Raw genomic sequence first — 16,202 nt, 5'->3', positions numbered from 1 at the left:
ATGTGGTTTCAAAGTTAAGTGTGTTCTGGCGGCTCAGCTGTGATCTCTCTTATCAGAATCTAATTGCAGACAACTGAGACAAAGCAAATCCTTGTGCCAATGGCAGCGTCTCCACCTGATGGAGCAAAGGTTAACTTTCTGTCTAATGAATCATGGAAATCCGGACGGAAATAACTCAAATGTACATACCTGCAAAAATAACCCTACAAACCATCAATATTCCTCTGCCATTATCATTTTGTGGAAGATTATGCAATTTCTGTTTCGTCATCCAGAAGCAAACAGTCAGAAGACACTGGATGTACTTGTCCGAAGGAACCTCGGAAATATTCCATAGGTCATAAATTCCTCCAGATTGTCCAATGAGGTTTCAGAGGGACGTGTTGTGATATCAGAAGAAAATGGGACTTTGCCTCAGGACCAGGCCGGCCCCTGACACTCTGCGGCCAACAAACTCAGAGGTGACTTCCACTGTGGCAACACATCGTTTAATGCTTGGCAGAACTGATGGGCTTCTGTGACACCTGACCTAACTTCTACTCTGAAAGTAAGTGGAATATTAAAATACATGCTTTTTAAAAGACTTCAACAAGAATTCTGACATAGAGTTTTCAATTTTCTGTGCTGAGAGGGGAAAATAATCAGACTTGTGTTTCAACAAACACTTCCAGTCTAATCTAAATCTAAATCTAAAGGATATTACTATGAGATATTAGCAGGGTCAAGCCAGCAAATAGGGAAATAATTAACTACAAGTTGTAAATCTAAGATGATATCATGGCTATCAAACACTTGATCCAACACAATGAAATCTTGTTATATCTTCATGTTGTAATTTTATTGTTGTTGTGTTGTCTTGCTGTTGTTGTTGCTAAAACTGTTGTGTCATGTTCTTATTTGCAACTGTGTTTTTTTTTTTATATATAATAGTGTCTTTTAGCAGAGAAATTATTCTCTGTTTCCTGCCCAGGGACTACAGATTAAAATCAGCTTATAGCTAACTCTGGTGCAGCTAAGTAGCTGTGCACTGTCCCTGTTAAATAAATTAATAAAAATAAAAGAATAATTAGACGTCATAAAATTAATTTGTTGACAAACAAATACAACAGCAATTAATGAAATGAAGAAACATCATACAAGATATCATGGCATGGGAACATTTTTCTTTATTTCCTTTTTTCTTTTTCTTTGTGACATAATTTAAACTCAAATAACAAAATATAACACAATTAATTCCTGTAGCCATGATCTGGTAATTCTGTAGGAATCATGACATTAACGTCAGCATTCAGACTCGAGTTTATCAGTCCACTGTGCTCTCATATAGCACAGACTGCAGTTTCAGGAGCTCAGAGTGTCATACAGAAGGATTCAAAAAGACAAATAAAAGGTTACACATAGACTATACACAGGTTGAGTTGATATAGACATGAAAATATTAGAACCATCAAACTGTAGTAACGCAGGCTAGTCTTAGTAATATTCTGTGCTCGTTTTGTAACTATATCATAAAGTGGGGTGGGCAGGTGGGCCCCACTGACCCTTTTCTTTGACCTGATTGTCCTGTAACCTGTTTCTTTCTGTCTCATGAACTCAGCGATTGCTGTGTAGAAATCAGCAGTCTGAGACCTGTGACACCGCAGCTTATGAGCCAAGGATTCACTCACTTATGGCATGCTGAATTGGTCACCTGCTATTTTTTCAGTGCATTTTCCTCAACTCATTTATTAAACTCCATCCCCACCTGCTGCAACATTGTTGTGGCCTTTTCGGCAATGCAAAATAAATCAGTAATTTTACGCATGTTTCAATTTTGAGAGCTTTTTTGGTCTCATCATTTTTGTTTTATTTGATTTATGGATCTTTTGAGATTTTATTGAAACACAAAACTTGTGTACAAGCAGTTTTGCTCCTAAAAGTTCTGTGCATGACAGCTCATGTTTCCACAATCTGTGACTTTGTCAGTCTCTAAATATTTTGCTAAGACTGCACTTGGCACTATTGCAACCCCTAAGCGGCCATGTATCATAAACTGAGATAAACACCACCTACGTGTTCTCAGGTGACATAATTAAGCAATAAATAATAGATAAAAGTTTAACAGACTTCTTGCAAGGAAGGACGTGGCTCTAAAAAACATATTGATCAGTGAGTAAGCTAAAGTGATAACGTGCCTTTCATCAGTGTTACCTCAAACAGCTGTCAGACTACAGAGAAGTACAGTACAGGGAAGTGATAACAGTGTCCTGACTGTGTTGTATTTTAAGTGTGACTGAAAAGAAGGTGTGCGGTTAAAGTTTTACATCTGAGAAAACATTTGTAGGTGAAAGCTGTTAGAGGTGGTTAGAGGATAATAATTTACCCTCATGAGAACAACAATAGAGGTCAAGGTTTTGCTTAATTAACCGAGACATACTTTCGGAGGGCTTGTGGAGTAACGACATATATACATACACTGTGCTTGTATCTTATTTTGTCTATACATGTTTGACTTACAGCCACTTGGGGCAAAACCATAAAGAACTTTTATAAACACTGACACAGAGTGCTATACATTCTTTTGTTTTTATTTCTCTGACTAACTCAGTTTAGGACTGCTGTCAAATGCCTGCTGTGTGACCCCTGCTTGCCATTGTCCTGGGTCACATCTGGAAGGCAACAGACTTTGCCAACTAACTAAAGAGATAAGCCAAACTGATTAAAAAGAGGTTCCTCGCTGCATGGAGGGTTAGATTTCCCTGACCCAAAGCCTTCATTAATCGTATCTATCTATCTATCTATCTATCTATCTATCTATGTATCTATCTGTATGAGAAAATTCATGGTAAACATACACACATTTTTTTTCTTTCACATATTATGTCATCAGTGTCCTAATGACCTTCAATTATGTGTCACCTATAGCCTTGACGGAAACCAACATACCAAAGGGAACATGAGCAGTGAAGGGCAGAGAGGCCCCTTTAAGTTTAATGGGTCCAGTTAATAAAATTAGCATTAAAACGATTCAGTTTAACATATAGAATACCTAGAGTTAAGTCACAGTTTAACATTCAGCTGTATTAGATATTGAAGTGCGCTTGTAGTTTTGTTTATGTAACTGCCAGTGTTACTAATGATGTTGCAATAAATGTAATTATTCTGTTTGTTCTCGCCCAGGGACTGCAGGTCGCTAAATATGGCTCAAAGATTGGGATTTCCCCTGAAACCCTATTCCAGTTTCCTTTGTTCGCACCACAGGGAGAGTGCAGGTGCAGTGTGTGTCAGACTCGCAGCCTTCTTTCTGCTATGCACCATGCACGCCAACTTAAAGGACAGCGCCTTCGCCACCTTTTGAGGGTGCACATATAACAAAGACAAATATGGAAAATCAGTTAATTATGTGATGAGAAATAAACTTAAATATGGATCCTATTATTAATATTGTTAATATCATGGACTTTCTATGTCCAGATATGACGTGAAAGGTACCCTGGCTGTGTTGGTTGTTGACGTTCTGGGACACTGTGTCAAATTCTACCTGTTACATGCATTGTCTTCTTTCAGAATGCACTTCCCGTTTTCACAGGAAATTTACCGTTTACATACATTCTCTTTCAAAATAAACGCACTACGTCAGTACAACCAAAGAGCATGGATACCAAGAGGCGAAGCTCAATAGAACGCCCCATAGCAACAGACTCGCCCATGGTTTCGTCCTACCGCCGCCATTTTGGACTGTCAGCAGACCGCAGCAGACCCGCTTGCATACAAAAACACACAGATAAACTGAAGTATATCGCTATTAATTATGCTTACAATGCTACTCACCTTGTGATAGCTTGGTCACAGCTGCTTTTTCACGTTTTTGTAAAGCAAAATATAGACTTTAAAAAAATGGCCTAGATGGCATCTCTACATATTACATCCACTTATGAGAAGATTAACTTAATTACTCCTTCAAAATCACCCTATAAGCCAATCTACCAAAAAATAAAAAATAAAAAAATTCAATATTTTAACTAGAAACACATTAATGGCGACGTCACATAGTCAGGAGTGTTATCTTCCCTCCAAAACTGGCATATGAAATTGATATTAAAACACTTTAAAACTTACACCTCAGGAGTTCTTACCTGTCGGGATCCTTCGGGAAACGGTGGAAGGCCAGGTGCGGGGTGTTCCACTGATAGTTGTTGCAGTTAATTGCACTACGCTGTTTTCTTTTACTTTTTTTCTCCTCTCTCCTTGACATCTTGCATGTTGTCTGGGTGCAACAGTTCAAGCTCAACAGTCCAAAATGGCGGCAGCGGTTCCGCAGCGCCCCTAGTGGCTGTTTGCAAAAATTCAACAGAGCTTCGCCTCTTGGTATCCATGCTCTTTGGTACAACTACGCAAATTCCAGTATTTTTTTTCTTCCAAGAACTAACGCACATGGTTGGGTTTAGGCAACAGAAGCACATGCTTGGGTTTGGGGAAAACCATGAACACCACTCTCCTGGGTTAAAGTTGGTGTTTGTTGGACCCATCCACCACCCTTCCCACCCAATTCAGACTTTCATCACCTTAACTTACGTTCTTGTCCATCCGCGTTTCCCCCTGATGCCGCCGAGTGCCATTAAAATAATATCAGCGACTGGCTGCATATCATGCTAACGTTAAAGGATGGCTGTTTTTGTCAGTGTCTGACGCTGCAAGTCACTGCCCAAGCACCGAATTTTGATGACTTCGGTGTGAGACCGGGTTGACCAACATAACAGATGAAAGTAACTAAACAGGGAAATCCAAAAAAAAATTTAGTTGGCAAAGTAACAGACATTGCTAAAAGTAAAAAACAAATAACAGTTACAGAGTGTGAAATATATCAAATGCCACCTATTTAGCTTCAACAGGTCAAAAAGATTATAGTGCTTCTTGCTAGCTGGTGCTCTTCTCAGGGACATGAATTCACTTCTGGCTGTCAACAAACGGAAACACTATGGACTATAAAAATTCTGACGTATATTGTATAATTCCACATGCTGATCAGTGCTCACAAACACATGGTGCACTGACAAATCTGAAAAACAACTGACCTACAATGCATCAAAGTCCCAGAAGAGATACATATTGAGAAAAAAAATAGACTAAAAAAAGAAATAAGCAATAACAAATTAAATCGCTACCTCTTCTATTTGTCACACACAACAAGCTGAATGAACAGAATCCTCTGCATGATTACATTTGGTTTTAACACAAAGTGTTTACAGAGAGCCTTTAGCTGATTTGGAAAGTTTCCAGACTATAATGGAACTTAGTAAATAATCAACCAGTAAGAAAGTTGTGCTCTTGAAGTACATTTTTCACACCCAGAGCTCAAGTCATTTGCTGCTGATAGCCCAAGGCATGAGGTGACCGAAGCTGCTTGCTCAAACATGAAGAGTTCGGCTCAACAAACAAGTCTGAGAGCCTTTTACATTTCAGTCATATGTAATGAGTAAATCGCCGTCCCTCCTGCCTGTGGTTAAATGACTGTCATCCTAACATGCATTTCCATCTCTGTATTCCTACAGGCGACTGAAAGGTAACTGTGGTCATAATGGACACGGAAAGGGACGAGCAGATCGTCATTGATACCTACAACACTACAATCCATACACTGGGCATGCAAAATGAGGACAAGCAGCTGCGCTTTATGCAGAAGGATGGAAGGTTCCCAGTGGTTTTCCAGAAGGCCCCCGGACACTGGAGCCCGTTCCTGGTGGACATCTTCACCACTCTTGTGGAGATCCGCTGGAGGGTGATGTTCCTTGTCTTTTCCCTCTCTTACATTCTCTCTTGGATGTTTTTTGGTCTCTGCTATTGGCTCATAGCGTATGTACATGGGGACACTGACGATGTAGATAGCGCACCCTGCGTGGAGAACGTGCGTGGCTTCACTGCGGCCTTTCTGTTCTCAATGGAGACCCAGGCGACTATTGGCTATGGCTTCAGGGGCATGACCGAGAACTGTATCGTGGCAATAATTGTGGTGACAGTTCAAGATGTATTTAGCTGCCTCATTGACACCATCGTCATCGGTATTGTTATTGCCAAAATGGCTTCAGCTCGTAAGAGAGCTCAGACGGTTGGTTTCAGTAGCTGTGCAGTGGTCAACCTACGAGACGGGGTTGTGTGTCTGTCGTGGCGAGTTGGGGACTTCAGGGGTAATCACATCTTGGAGGGTGTTGCCAGAGCCATGGTAGTCCGCCATGTGAAACAGCCAGCTGGGACTGTTGTGATGTCATACGAGGAACTGCACATCCAGAATCGAGACATTGTCCTCGCCACACCGACCACCATCATCCATAAACTGGAGCCTGGCAGTCCTCTCTACAGCCTGGGCCCTGACAACCTGCTGGGGGACGACTTTGAACTGGTGGTGTCTTTCACCTACACCGGTGACTCGACGGGTATGCTCCACCAGACACGAACCTCCTACACACCAGCAGACATCCGCTGGGGACAGCGCTTCCAGGACATGTTGAAACTGGGCAAGAGGCACTACAAGGTGGATTACGCTTTGTTCAATGTGACCACCTGGGTGCCTGTGCCACTGCTCAGTGCGGAGGAGTTTGACAGGAGGGAACATCCGACAGAGGGGGGTGAGACCAGTGGTCCTCTCATTGCATCAACCATGAGCAACGGACATGCTTGCAATGTGAATCCTGACATCATTGAAGAGGTGATGCAGCAGACCTGTTTGTAAAGCGGGCATGTGATGGACAATGTGATAAGATGTGCTCTTGTAAATATATTTATGTGTAACTTTTGTGTTTACAGCCTGTTTTTTATGTGTTAGATGAATTTTATTTCTATTTCTGTAACCACTTATCCTGTTGGGGGTTGTGGGGGGGCTGGAGCCTATCCCAGGTGACACTAGGCGAGAGGCAGGGTACACCCTGGACAGGTCACCAGACTATCACAGGTCTGACACACAGAGACAGACAACCATTCACACTCACATTCACACCTTTGGGCAAGTTAGAGTCACAAGTTAACCTGCATGGACGGTGGGAGTAAGCCGGAGTACCCCAAGAAAACCCACACTGACACAGGGAGAACATGCAAACTCCGCACAGAATAGCTCCCCCATCCCAGGTTCGAGCCAGGGCCCCTCTTGCTGTGTGGCGACAATGCTAACCACTACACCACCATGCCGTTGTGTAAGATGAATAAAATCCATAAATGTAAGTCAAACAAAAGCTGTTTTTGTAAAACTCTAAAACGTGTTTGCTGTTATAATCATACTTGCAGGTATTTTATTATTTTATTTTGCTGGACAGAAAAAAACAAGATGCAATTTGTAAAAAAAATTCTTCAAATCTTGTACTCTTACACTCAAAATACTTAAAATATATTAGTTAATATATCATTTTATTCTCAAATAAGACCACTTTTGTATCCCCAGGTACAACAATTACCCTATAGCCCACAGTCTTTGGCTTTATGCAAGTGAATCCCATCACAGCAATATGCTCACTGTGAACTACCCTATTATATTTGTGTTCCCTGGACTGTAGGGTTGGAGGGTACACAAAGGAGAGTACTTTATTTTTAGGTTGTTGTTGTTGGTATCGGTGAGAGGGGGGTTCTCTCATTTCTTCTCTACTATTATGTACTGTATCATACTCTGCTGTAATGGTCGTTTAGTGTTTTGTGCACCAGTAAGTTGCTTGTAAAGTTGATCTTAGAAATGTCCTCACTCCACTGCTCTTATATTTATCGCTCTTGAAAAAGGCTCAGTCTTGTTGTCATCTAAAGGACATCGTACGTTACTTTGTCCACTTTACTTTGTGTTTCAGTTGGCTGTTTACTCAGTCAGTAAGGGGTCGCTTTGACTGACAGAAACCACCCAGCATGCACTCCCGAATTCACAGGCTTACACTCCCAATATATCCTGATTGGCCACCTCAAATCGATGATGTGGGAAAATGTCAGAGCTCATCAATGCAGGGTGGTAAAGGTGCCATATAGCCTACGACATTCAGAGTCTGGGCTGGAATCGTCTTTGGCTAACACTGCTCACAGTGCTAACAACAGCAACAGTGCTGACAGAGCTAACAGTGTTAACATGGAGTAGAAGGTGGGTGTTATGCTTTCGCAACAACACCGTCCTGCCACCATTGGTCAGAATGGCATTATTATCCTTAACTGCCATATGAGCGCAGTGCAGAGCAATGGCGATTAGCTGGCCAGTAGGATACACACTCAGGGAGTCACAGGAGCTCACAAGCACGTGCGGCTGGCCTGGCTACCTCAACAAAGAACAGAGAAGCTCTGATAACAGCAAACACAGCGGGAGTGTGACTTCATTCTCTGCTCAGGACGCCATTACTCGACCACATCTTTACATAGCAAATAGCTGGTGCTATATTAATGTTCAAAATCTAACACATTGAACCTTTGAGGTCAGAGCAATACTGAGGCTACTAAATGCCTAAAATGTGATAATACCAGTTTGTAAATATTGTGTTTTTGTATTTTTCAATAACAAATTATTTTAATTAAATACATTTTCTAATACCAGTATTTTGTATTTATTAAAAAAATATATTAGAGCTGTTTTCAAGAAATAATTAGCTTTTTAATGAGATAAACTGTATGATGGAACAGTAAATTAAATGAAATTATGTAAATTATTAATTTTTCTTGGTGATTTTTGTTTACAGTGTCTAACATTTCAAAAGGGATTTTTTTTCTTGTTTTTGGTATGTCTAAATGTATGTCCTCCTGAGACCCTGCATCCTCATATAAGGACATCACATTTTGGGTTTACTTGACCTTATACTTCATTCTACTTAACTTACACCCGTTGTCCTTGTCCATGGACACTTTTTTGTCCCATCTAGTGGCCCTGGCAGAGCGCAAAGAAGACAATCAAACTTGACTATGTAGACAAAGTAAAAGTTGTGACAAGGTTTCGATTCGTGAAGGATAATTTGCACAATACACTAATCCATGTAAAAACAAGATGGCAGCCATCTCTGCCAAGTCAGTCTGCAGCTGATCCCGACACAAAAGTGGACAAGGTCCAAAACCTGATCACATTGTATGGTTGAAACTTTTTTATTTATGATTAATAATGTTTGTAGTTTGATACGGCAACAAATTTGACCAATTTTAGCAACAGTAACAAGCTAAGACACTGTTAACTAAGAAGTACTCGTTTGAGGACATTGGGACTTAATTATCATAGACAATGTTAAGGTTTTTTTTTTACTTATTGCGTCCTATTGATCCCAAATAGTGAGGAGAAATAAAAAATGCAAACAAAAGTTCTGGTCTCAGGAGGATATAATGTAGCCTGCCTACATGACTGCTTGTTAGACTGCATCAAGTCCCAGAAGGACTAGCTGACATCAGTGTGCTCGCTGGTGGGGGATCCTAATTAACTAAAACCAGAAAAAAATTATTTGGATACATTTGTTGAGCAAGTATCTGTAATATCAAGATGACTGTGCATCTCGTGTGATAATACTAATCACACAATGTTTTGGCAGCACTTGGGTGTGTTGATCCAGTTTGCAGCTCCACACTGCCACCTTGTGTTCACTGAGTGCACTCAATATCACTCCAGCAGTGATTCTCATTTAGGAAAGTCACAGATTTCAAAATAAAAGTACTCCTCACCACAAACTATATTTGATTGTTAAACAGAAAAGGACAAACATTGTCTCGTGACGTTTAAACTCCAATTGTGGTTGACAGTTTGACCAGTTTCACAAATGCAGTTTTGCAGCAACTCTGCAGATGCTTTGCGCTCAAACTGACGCTTTTCTCCATGTTTTCAGCGTCCCTGTGAGAAATAACAAGGTTTGACACCCCTTGTCATCCACTCACTCACTCACTCAATCACAGACAGACAATGTAAACCCTCCATGCGGGCTCAGACCCTCAAACAGGCGCTGCTGCTTCCCATTGGCCACCGCTGCCAGCAGGGGCGGGGAGGAGCACACGTGTTTTTAAAGTCTGTCTTTGCAACGACAAACATCATCTTCAGTATTGCTGGGGAGGGTTATGGCAGAATTTGCAGCGCCAGACGGGAAGCTAAGTGAGCATAATAAAAGAGCAGCGAGAAGAAAAGGGACGCGGAGTGCATATGGGACTTATTACAACAAGGAAACGGCAGATTTGCGCCGCGAGGACCAACAGGTAGGTGTGATAAGATTTATCTGTACTGACGAGAGAGATGTGGAGTTGGAAATATAGCTTACTCTACCATAACTGCTAGTGTCAACGCAGAATGCTTAAACTGATGTCCTTTTAATTAATTCCAATTCAGGAAAAGTATTATTATTATTAGCCTATTATTATTATTATTATTATTATTATTATTATTATTAGACGCTTCTTCTTGTGCCATTTGAGATTTCAGGATGTACATCTATATTGCCCCTGTCCTTATTTAATTTATTTGAATTTATAATACTATACTTGCCCCTTCAGTAAAAATGATAAATATGACCTTAAAACAAATATGTCAAATGTCTGCAAAACTATATATAGGCTTCTATTATATACGTGTTGCAAAGGCTTAGATGCTATATGTTGACTGATTGGCCATAGTTATTGATTGGTGTAATAAAAAATAGAGCAGCTTTATGTAACTAGTTTCCATCTGCCTCAGCTGTTGGCTCTAATTGAGAACACATGCAAAACAAACAATCACAGGTTGTGCAGCCTGTGGAAGCCTCGGTCTGTCACCACGTACCAACCTGCAGTAATAAGTGATGTGATATATAGTGAGCGGATAAAAGCCCAGTGACAAAGAGCACAGTTGCAGCCGAGGGGAGGAGAGTGTGACCTTAGTGTGTATTAATGATCAATGTCAGCGCATTAACACCACAGAAGTTAGAGGTTTGACTCACACTGGGGGTCAGCAGTGTTAAAAATGTATGTGCTGGTTGGTGACTGCAGGGTGCTTTAGAGAAAAGTGTCACACAAATGCTCACTTTTTGTTGGATAGTTTGAGCCTTACTTCTCTGTAAAGGTGCATTTGATGCTTTTGTGCAGTCTCACTAGATACTACATATTATACTTGTAAGATTCCCTTCTCTCTAAGAAAATGTAAGTAATTTGTGAATAAAAGAAGCAATTATGAAATGAATACAGTTTCCAGTACAATATAAAATCGCTGTAATACATCATGTATATTTAGTTGGCATCATCTGAGCTGTGAATGAATGGAGCCTCCATATTCCCAATAGTGTGCCAGATCGGTTGCTATTTGTAGTCGACCAAGCAGTGACATCATTAGTTGAGAAAAACAAATATGATGCATGGGGATTTAGTACCACGTCCTTCACGTCTTATGCCACATGACTTCTCATGACTTTAACATGCACACAAGTAGACGGTGGGTTAAAAAAAATGACCAAAGTCAACAAAAGTTTCCTTTTTGACGCCTGTGCTGTGATTTTAAAACAAAATCAAAGCTTTATTTCAGAACATTTACTGAAAAAGTCCATGAGGGTTTTATGGATCTCCTCACTATGACACAATCGTGACCCTCAGATGAGACAGTTGCAAAAGTGGAGGTGGGGAGTTGTTTTGGCACTAGCAGAGCATGTCTGGCTGACCATGGCCTTTCGTAGCCTGTGGTGTTGCATTTTAATGGACCTCTCAGGCCACACACGCCGAGTCAATAGCTTTTCTAATTTAGCTGTCCTTGCTGCTCCGTTGCATATGATGCAAGGTTACTGTTGCTTTCAGAGAAAGAGACCCGTCCTCTCTGAAATACTGTTAGGTTAATTAAATCTTGTTCCATGATGTAGTGATGCAAACTGTGATTGTGTATTAGTTTTGGCTACATGTGCTACTGAAGCTGTGCTCTTGATAACTGAGATTAAACAGCATTAAATGTAATAATTAATTACTGAACATGCTGTAAGTTTTTTCACGCATGCATCATATTATAATTGCGTGCATTGCTTTCTCACTTACATGTGCAGATTTGTGTAGAGTTTAAAGAAGCGTCTGCACAGAGCTGCTACTTTGATCCAGTGGCTCGCTGGATTAACATGGACTTGATCTGTAATTTGACTCAACTCCCCATGGACTGACCTGCCTAATTAATACTTACATTAAGCAGGGTAAACATCCTTTCCCACTTTGTCAGCTATCTAAGTGCTTGAATCATATTTTTAATCTACTACTGATAATACACAATGCATTCCATGTGCTTTCTGACTGCACCGCACACACTGTATGGACATTTTCTGTGTATGCAAGAATAGCTCAGCTCACTTTGAGTGTACACTGCATTATTTAGACAACAGGTAACCACACACCCACATACAGTGATCTTTGCTCTGCCTCCTGTCAATTACTTTAAAACTGTTTCTCTCTCTCTCTGTAATTTCCACAGCCCACTTCACTGATGAGGTTCAAAGCAGCCGTCGGATAGGAGTGACCTGTCCGCATGAAAGGTGTACAGCACGCCTGCAGAAGCACAGGCCCGCTCTCCCCTGTTCCCTGCAGGATCTGGTCCTGTTCTCCACGATTTCCGCTTTAGTTTGTCCCCAGGATAATTCAAAACTGTTTCTCCAACGCTTCTACCAAAAACTTAGACTGTTTTCCAAAGCAGAATCGGCCCAGCCCTCCCAGGCGGAAGCGATGGGGAGTGTGCGAAGCCACCGTTACAGCATTGTGTCCTCCGAGGAAGATGGCATGAAGCTGGCTGCTATTGCCGTCCCGAATGGCTATGGAAATGGCAATGTCAACAAGGTGCATACAGAGCACCAACATCAGAGCCGCTTTGTCAGGAAGGATGGCCACTGCAATGTGCAGTTTATCAATATGAGTGAGAAGGGCCAGCGGTACCTGGCAGATATCTTCACCACCTGCGTGGACATCCGCTGGCGCTGGATGCTGCTCATATTCTGCCTTTCTTTCCTGCTGTCATGGTTGTTTTTTGGCTTTGTGTTCTGGGTAGTGGCACTCTCTTACGGGGACTTAGAGAATGAGACTCAGATGTGTGTCTCCAATGTGGACAGCTTCACCGCTGCTTTCTTGTTCTCAGTGGAGACACAAACCACTATTGGTTATGGTTATCGCTATGTGACAGAGGAGTGCCCTGTCGCTGTCTTCATGGTCGTCTTCCAAAGCATTGTGGGCTGCATAATTGATGCTTTCATCATCGGTGCTGTCATGGCCAAGATGGCCAAGCCCAAAAAGAGGAATGAGACCCTAGTGTTCAGCCATTATGCCACAGTGGCCATGAGGGACGGTAAACTTTGTCTGATGTGGCGCGTGGGAAACCTGAGGAAGAGTCACCTGGTGGAGGCCCACGTCAGGGCCCAGCTACTCAAGTCCCGCACCACTGCAGAGGGAGAGTTCATCCCCCTGGATCAGGTAGACATTGATGTAGGCTTTGACAGTGGCATCGACAGAATCTTCCTGGTGTCTCCAATCACCATTGTGCACGAGATTGATGAGGACAGCCCGTTCTATGAGATGAGCAAACAGGATTTGGAGACATCAGAGTTTGAGATCGTTGTGATTCTGGAGGGCATGGTGGAAGCTACAGCCATGACAACTCAGTGTCGGAGCTCCTATGTGGCCAGCGAGATCCTCTGGGGCTACCGCTTCGAGCCGGTGCTCTTTGAAGAAAAGAACTACTACAAAGTGGACTACTCTCGCTTTGACAACACCTACGAGGTGCCCAGCACACCCCACTGTAGTGCCAGGGAACTAGCAGAGAAAAAATCCGACGCCTCCAGCTCGAGGAACTCCTTTTGCTACGAGAACGAGGTGGCTCTCGAAAAAGTCGAGATGGAGGAGGAGTTCGACGAGGAGGAAAACAGGGAGATAAGGGGTGCTGAGGTCTGTGCACTCGAGGACACAAACACAGACATGGTGTCAGACTCTGAATGCAATCTGGACTCTTTGCCTTTAGAATCAAGGCCTTTGACAGCAGAATCAGAAATATGACTGCAGGGGTGAAGAAGGGTACCACAGCGATCAAACTAGCTTGAATTTGGTCCCGATTGCTGTTGTTTATTATGCATGACAGTTTGTAAAAGACTGTGATTAGAGTATGAAGTTCTCTATGCAGAAGCTCACGCACAAGACACCATGGGAATCCAGACATGTTATACTGTTTTTGGTGAAAGTGGTGATAAATGAACTGGTTGCATAGAGCCTGAGGGACAAAATGGGCTAGACGCCTTCACTTCTACTTAGTGCAGTCTTCCCTCCTTAATATATTTCAGCAGAATAGCCAATTGGGTTCAGAGAAATTGCTATGTTTACAAGAGAAATACAGTTTCTAATTAATTTATGTGCAGTTTGCACATTTTGCATTGAGCATCCTGGTAATAATAGGTCTTATTTTGAGGCCTAATTGCACATAAGATGGTGACTGGCTTAAATAATTAAATATAGATTCAAAAAAAAGATTTGAACCTGAAACTTTGAGATTTGCCAACCAAAATTTGAATATATTTTTACTAATTACAAGGTCAAGAATCTTGTTTTAAAGGCTCCTAAAAAACAGGCTATTGTTTGTTAATGAGCTGGTCTCTTAGCAAAGTATATTTACAGCCCTGTTCGGCGTGGTGGTCTTGGTGTTTATCTCATGGCGTGATGCAGGAAAGAGATGTCTCGCACAGATTACGAGCACAAGTACACTACGCTCCTCAACCCATTATCTCGTCTAAGTATAGCATCTTTTGCAACGTGTGCCTTTACAAAAGTCTCAGTACTGGTGGAGGCACTCTGAGCACACACTGCAATAGATGTCACAGGAAGCAGAAGCACCAAGAGGTGATTTACTGTGCAGTATACTGACACTCCTTGCGGGTCTTCATGTTCTGATGTGCAATACAGGTCAGTGGTGAAGCGTGACAGGAACCCTGAGCCGAGGTTACGAATGTTGACAATAAGTGCTGCTAAGTTACATATTGTACGTTTAGAGGGAAATCTAGAAGCCAAAATGTATTATTTGTCTTTTAAAGTATCCATTTTGAAGATGCAGTCTATAATGTTATTTCTAGATGTAGACGAGCATGATCCTGTCAGTGTGTTTTCCAAAGCTTTAGTGCACTTTCTTTTCCTCACCAGAGAATATACCCCCCCCCCAGAACAGTAGTAACTGTTTAATAACCCAAAGCCAAATGTGTACATATATATAGGAGACAACAACCGTAACTCATCTGTTAGTTGATGTTGATTTAAAACCCTAACTGTTCCTCATCTAACAGTGACTGCTGGCTGTTGAAACACTGAATTAGTTGATTTTGACTTTAGTCTGCTTTATATTAACATCAGTGTTTTTGGTGCTGCAGACGTGCAGAATTTGGACACATGTTACTATTGCGGGTGAAGTTTGTTGTTTCTAAATGGACCCATGCTTTCTAAAGATCAAGTCCGCTGATTAATAATACAGTCACAATGTAGCACACTTGACTTCAGTCTTACACAAGATTGAGCTTTAATGTTTTTGAGCAGTTATTGTGACGCATTCTTGCTTGGATCAGTGGAGGCCAGAACACTGTACTGCTTCTCTGGTAAGGAAATCATTAAGGGTCCAGTTTGTATGATTTAGGGGCATCTAATGGCAGAAATGGTGCATAATATTCATAGTTATGTTCTCATTAGTATGCAACAGTCTAAAAATAAGAATAGTGATTTGTTACATCAGAACGAGCCGTTTATATCAACATACAGAGCGGGCCCTCTTCCACAGAGTTTTCCATGTTGTTTCTACTTGAGCCCAGACTGGACAAATCAAACACTAGCTCTAGAAAGGACCATTCGCATTTTCGTGTCCACCACCGAGAAGTTTCAGTTGTGCAACCTAACCGCCAGATGCCACGTAATCCTACACACCAGACCTTTAAATGAAACCATTTTATCTGTTCTCACATTGAAAATTCTCCTGTCTTAGGTCTTTATTTTTCTACCAGGGTCCTCTCACCTTCCTGCACAAACCAGAGACTGTACAGATTTTTTTTATCTTTTGTAAATTATAATGCAAGTACTGTATATTGATATGGCAGTTGTTAAAAAAAGTTTATGTCCTTTTCCAATAAAAAAGTAAAATAAAAATCATTGAAGTTGATGCATTGATTGTAAACGATGCTTCAGTCTCAGCAGATACTGTGTGACCTTTTAACTTAGCAACAGTTATCAGCCAGCCTTCTGCATGAACTAAGCACCGCATCTGCATCCATCTACTGTGCAAGAATTTTCCAAGGATT

The 16,202-nt window shown here is 41.5% G+C and overlaps 2 protein-coding genes across 2 annotated transcripts; both read left to right on the top strand.

The window, feature by feature from the left end:
• Positions 1 to 405: 405 nt before the first annotated feature.
• LOC117267989 (inward rectifier potassium channel 16-like) lies at positions 406 to 8,526 on the top strand. Its single transcript, XM_033644091.2, has 2 exons — positions 406 to 547; positions 5,532 to 8,526. Exon 2 carries the CDS (start codon positions 5,558 to 5,560, stop codon positions 6,704 to 6,706), a length of 1,149 nt encoding a protein of 382 aa, XP_033499982.2. The 5' UTR covers positions 406 to 547; positions 5,532 to 5,557; the 3' UTR covers positions 6,707 to 8,526.
• Positions 8,527 to 10,003: 1,477 nt separating this feature from the next.
• On the top strand, positions 10,004 to 15,125 carry LOC117267736 (inward rectifier potassium channel 2-like). Its single transcript, XM_033643727.2, has 2 exons — positions 10,004 to 10,152; positions 12,368 to 15,125. The coding sequence occupies exon 2, from the start codon at positions 12,616 to 12,618 to the stop codon at positions 13,930 to 13,932; it is 1,317 nt and encodes a 438-aa protein (XP_033499618.1). The 5' UTR covers positions 10,004 to 10,152; positions 12,368 to 12,615; the 3' UTR covers positions 13,933 to 15,125.
• The last annotated feature ends 1,077 nt before the right edge of the window (positions 15,126 to 16,202 follow it).

Source organism: Epinephelus lanceolatus, chromosome 18 (genome assembly GCF_041903045.1).
Source record: "Epinephelus lanceolatus isolate andai-2023 chromosome 18, ASM4190304v1, whole genome shotgun sequence".
In the NCBI taxonomy this organism is placed as follows: Eukaryota; Metazoa; Chordata; class Actinopteri; order Perciformes; family Serranidae; genus Epinephelus; species Epinephelus lanceolatus.
The sequence above is the reverse complement of the archived record's forward strand: the minus strand, read 5'-3'. Positions and strand labels throughout refer to the sequence as shown.

Coding starts and splice junctions, on each gene's coding strand:
- LOC117267989 (XM_033644091.2), top strand. CDS start 5,558: ATGGACACGGAAAGGGACGAGCAGATCGTCATTGATACCTACAACACT.
- LOC117267736 (XM_033643727.2), top strand. CDS start 12,616: ATGGGGAGTGTGCGAAGCCACCGTTACAGCATTGTGTCCTCCGAGGAA.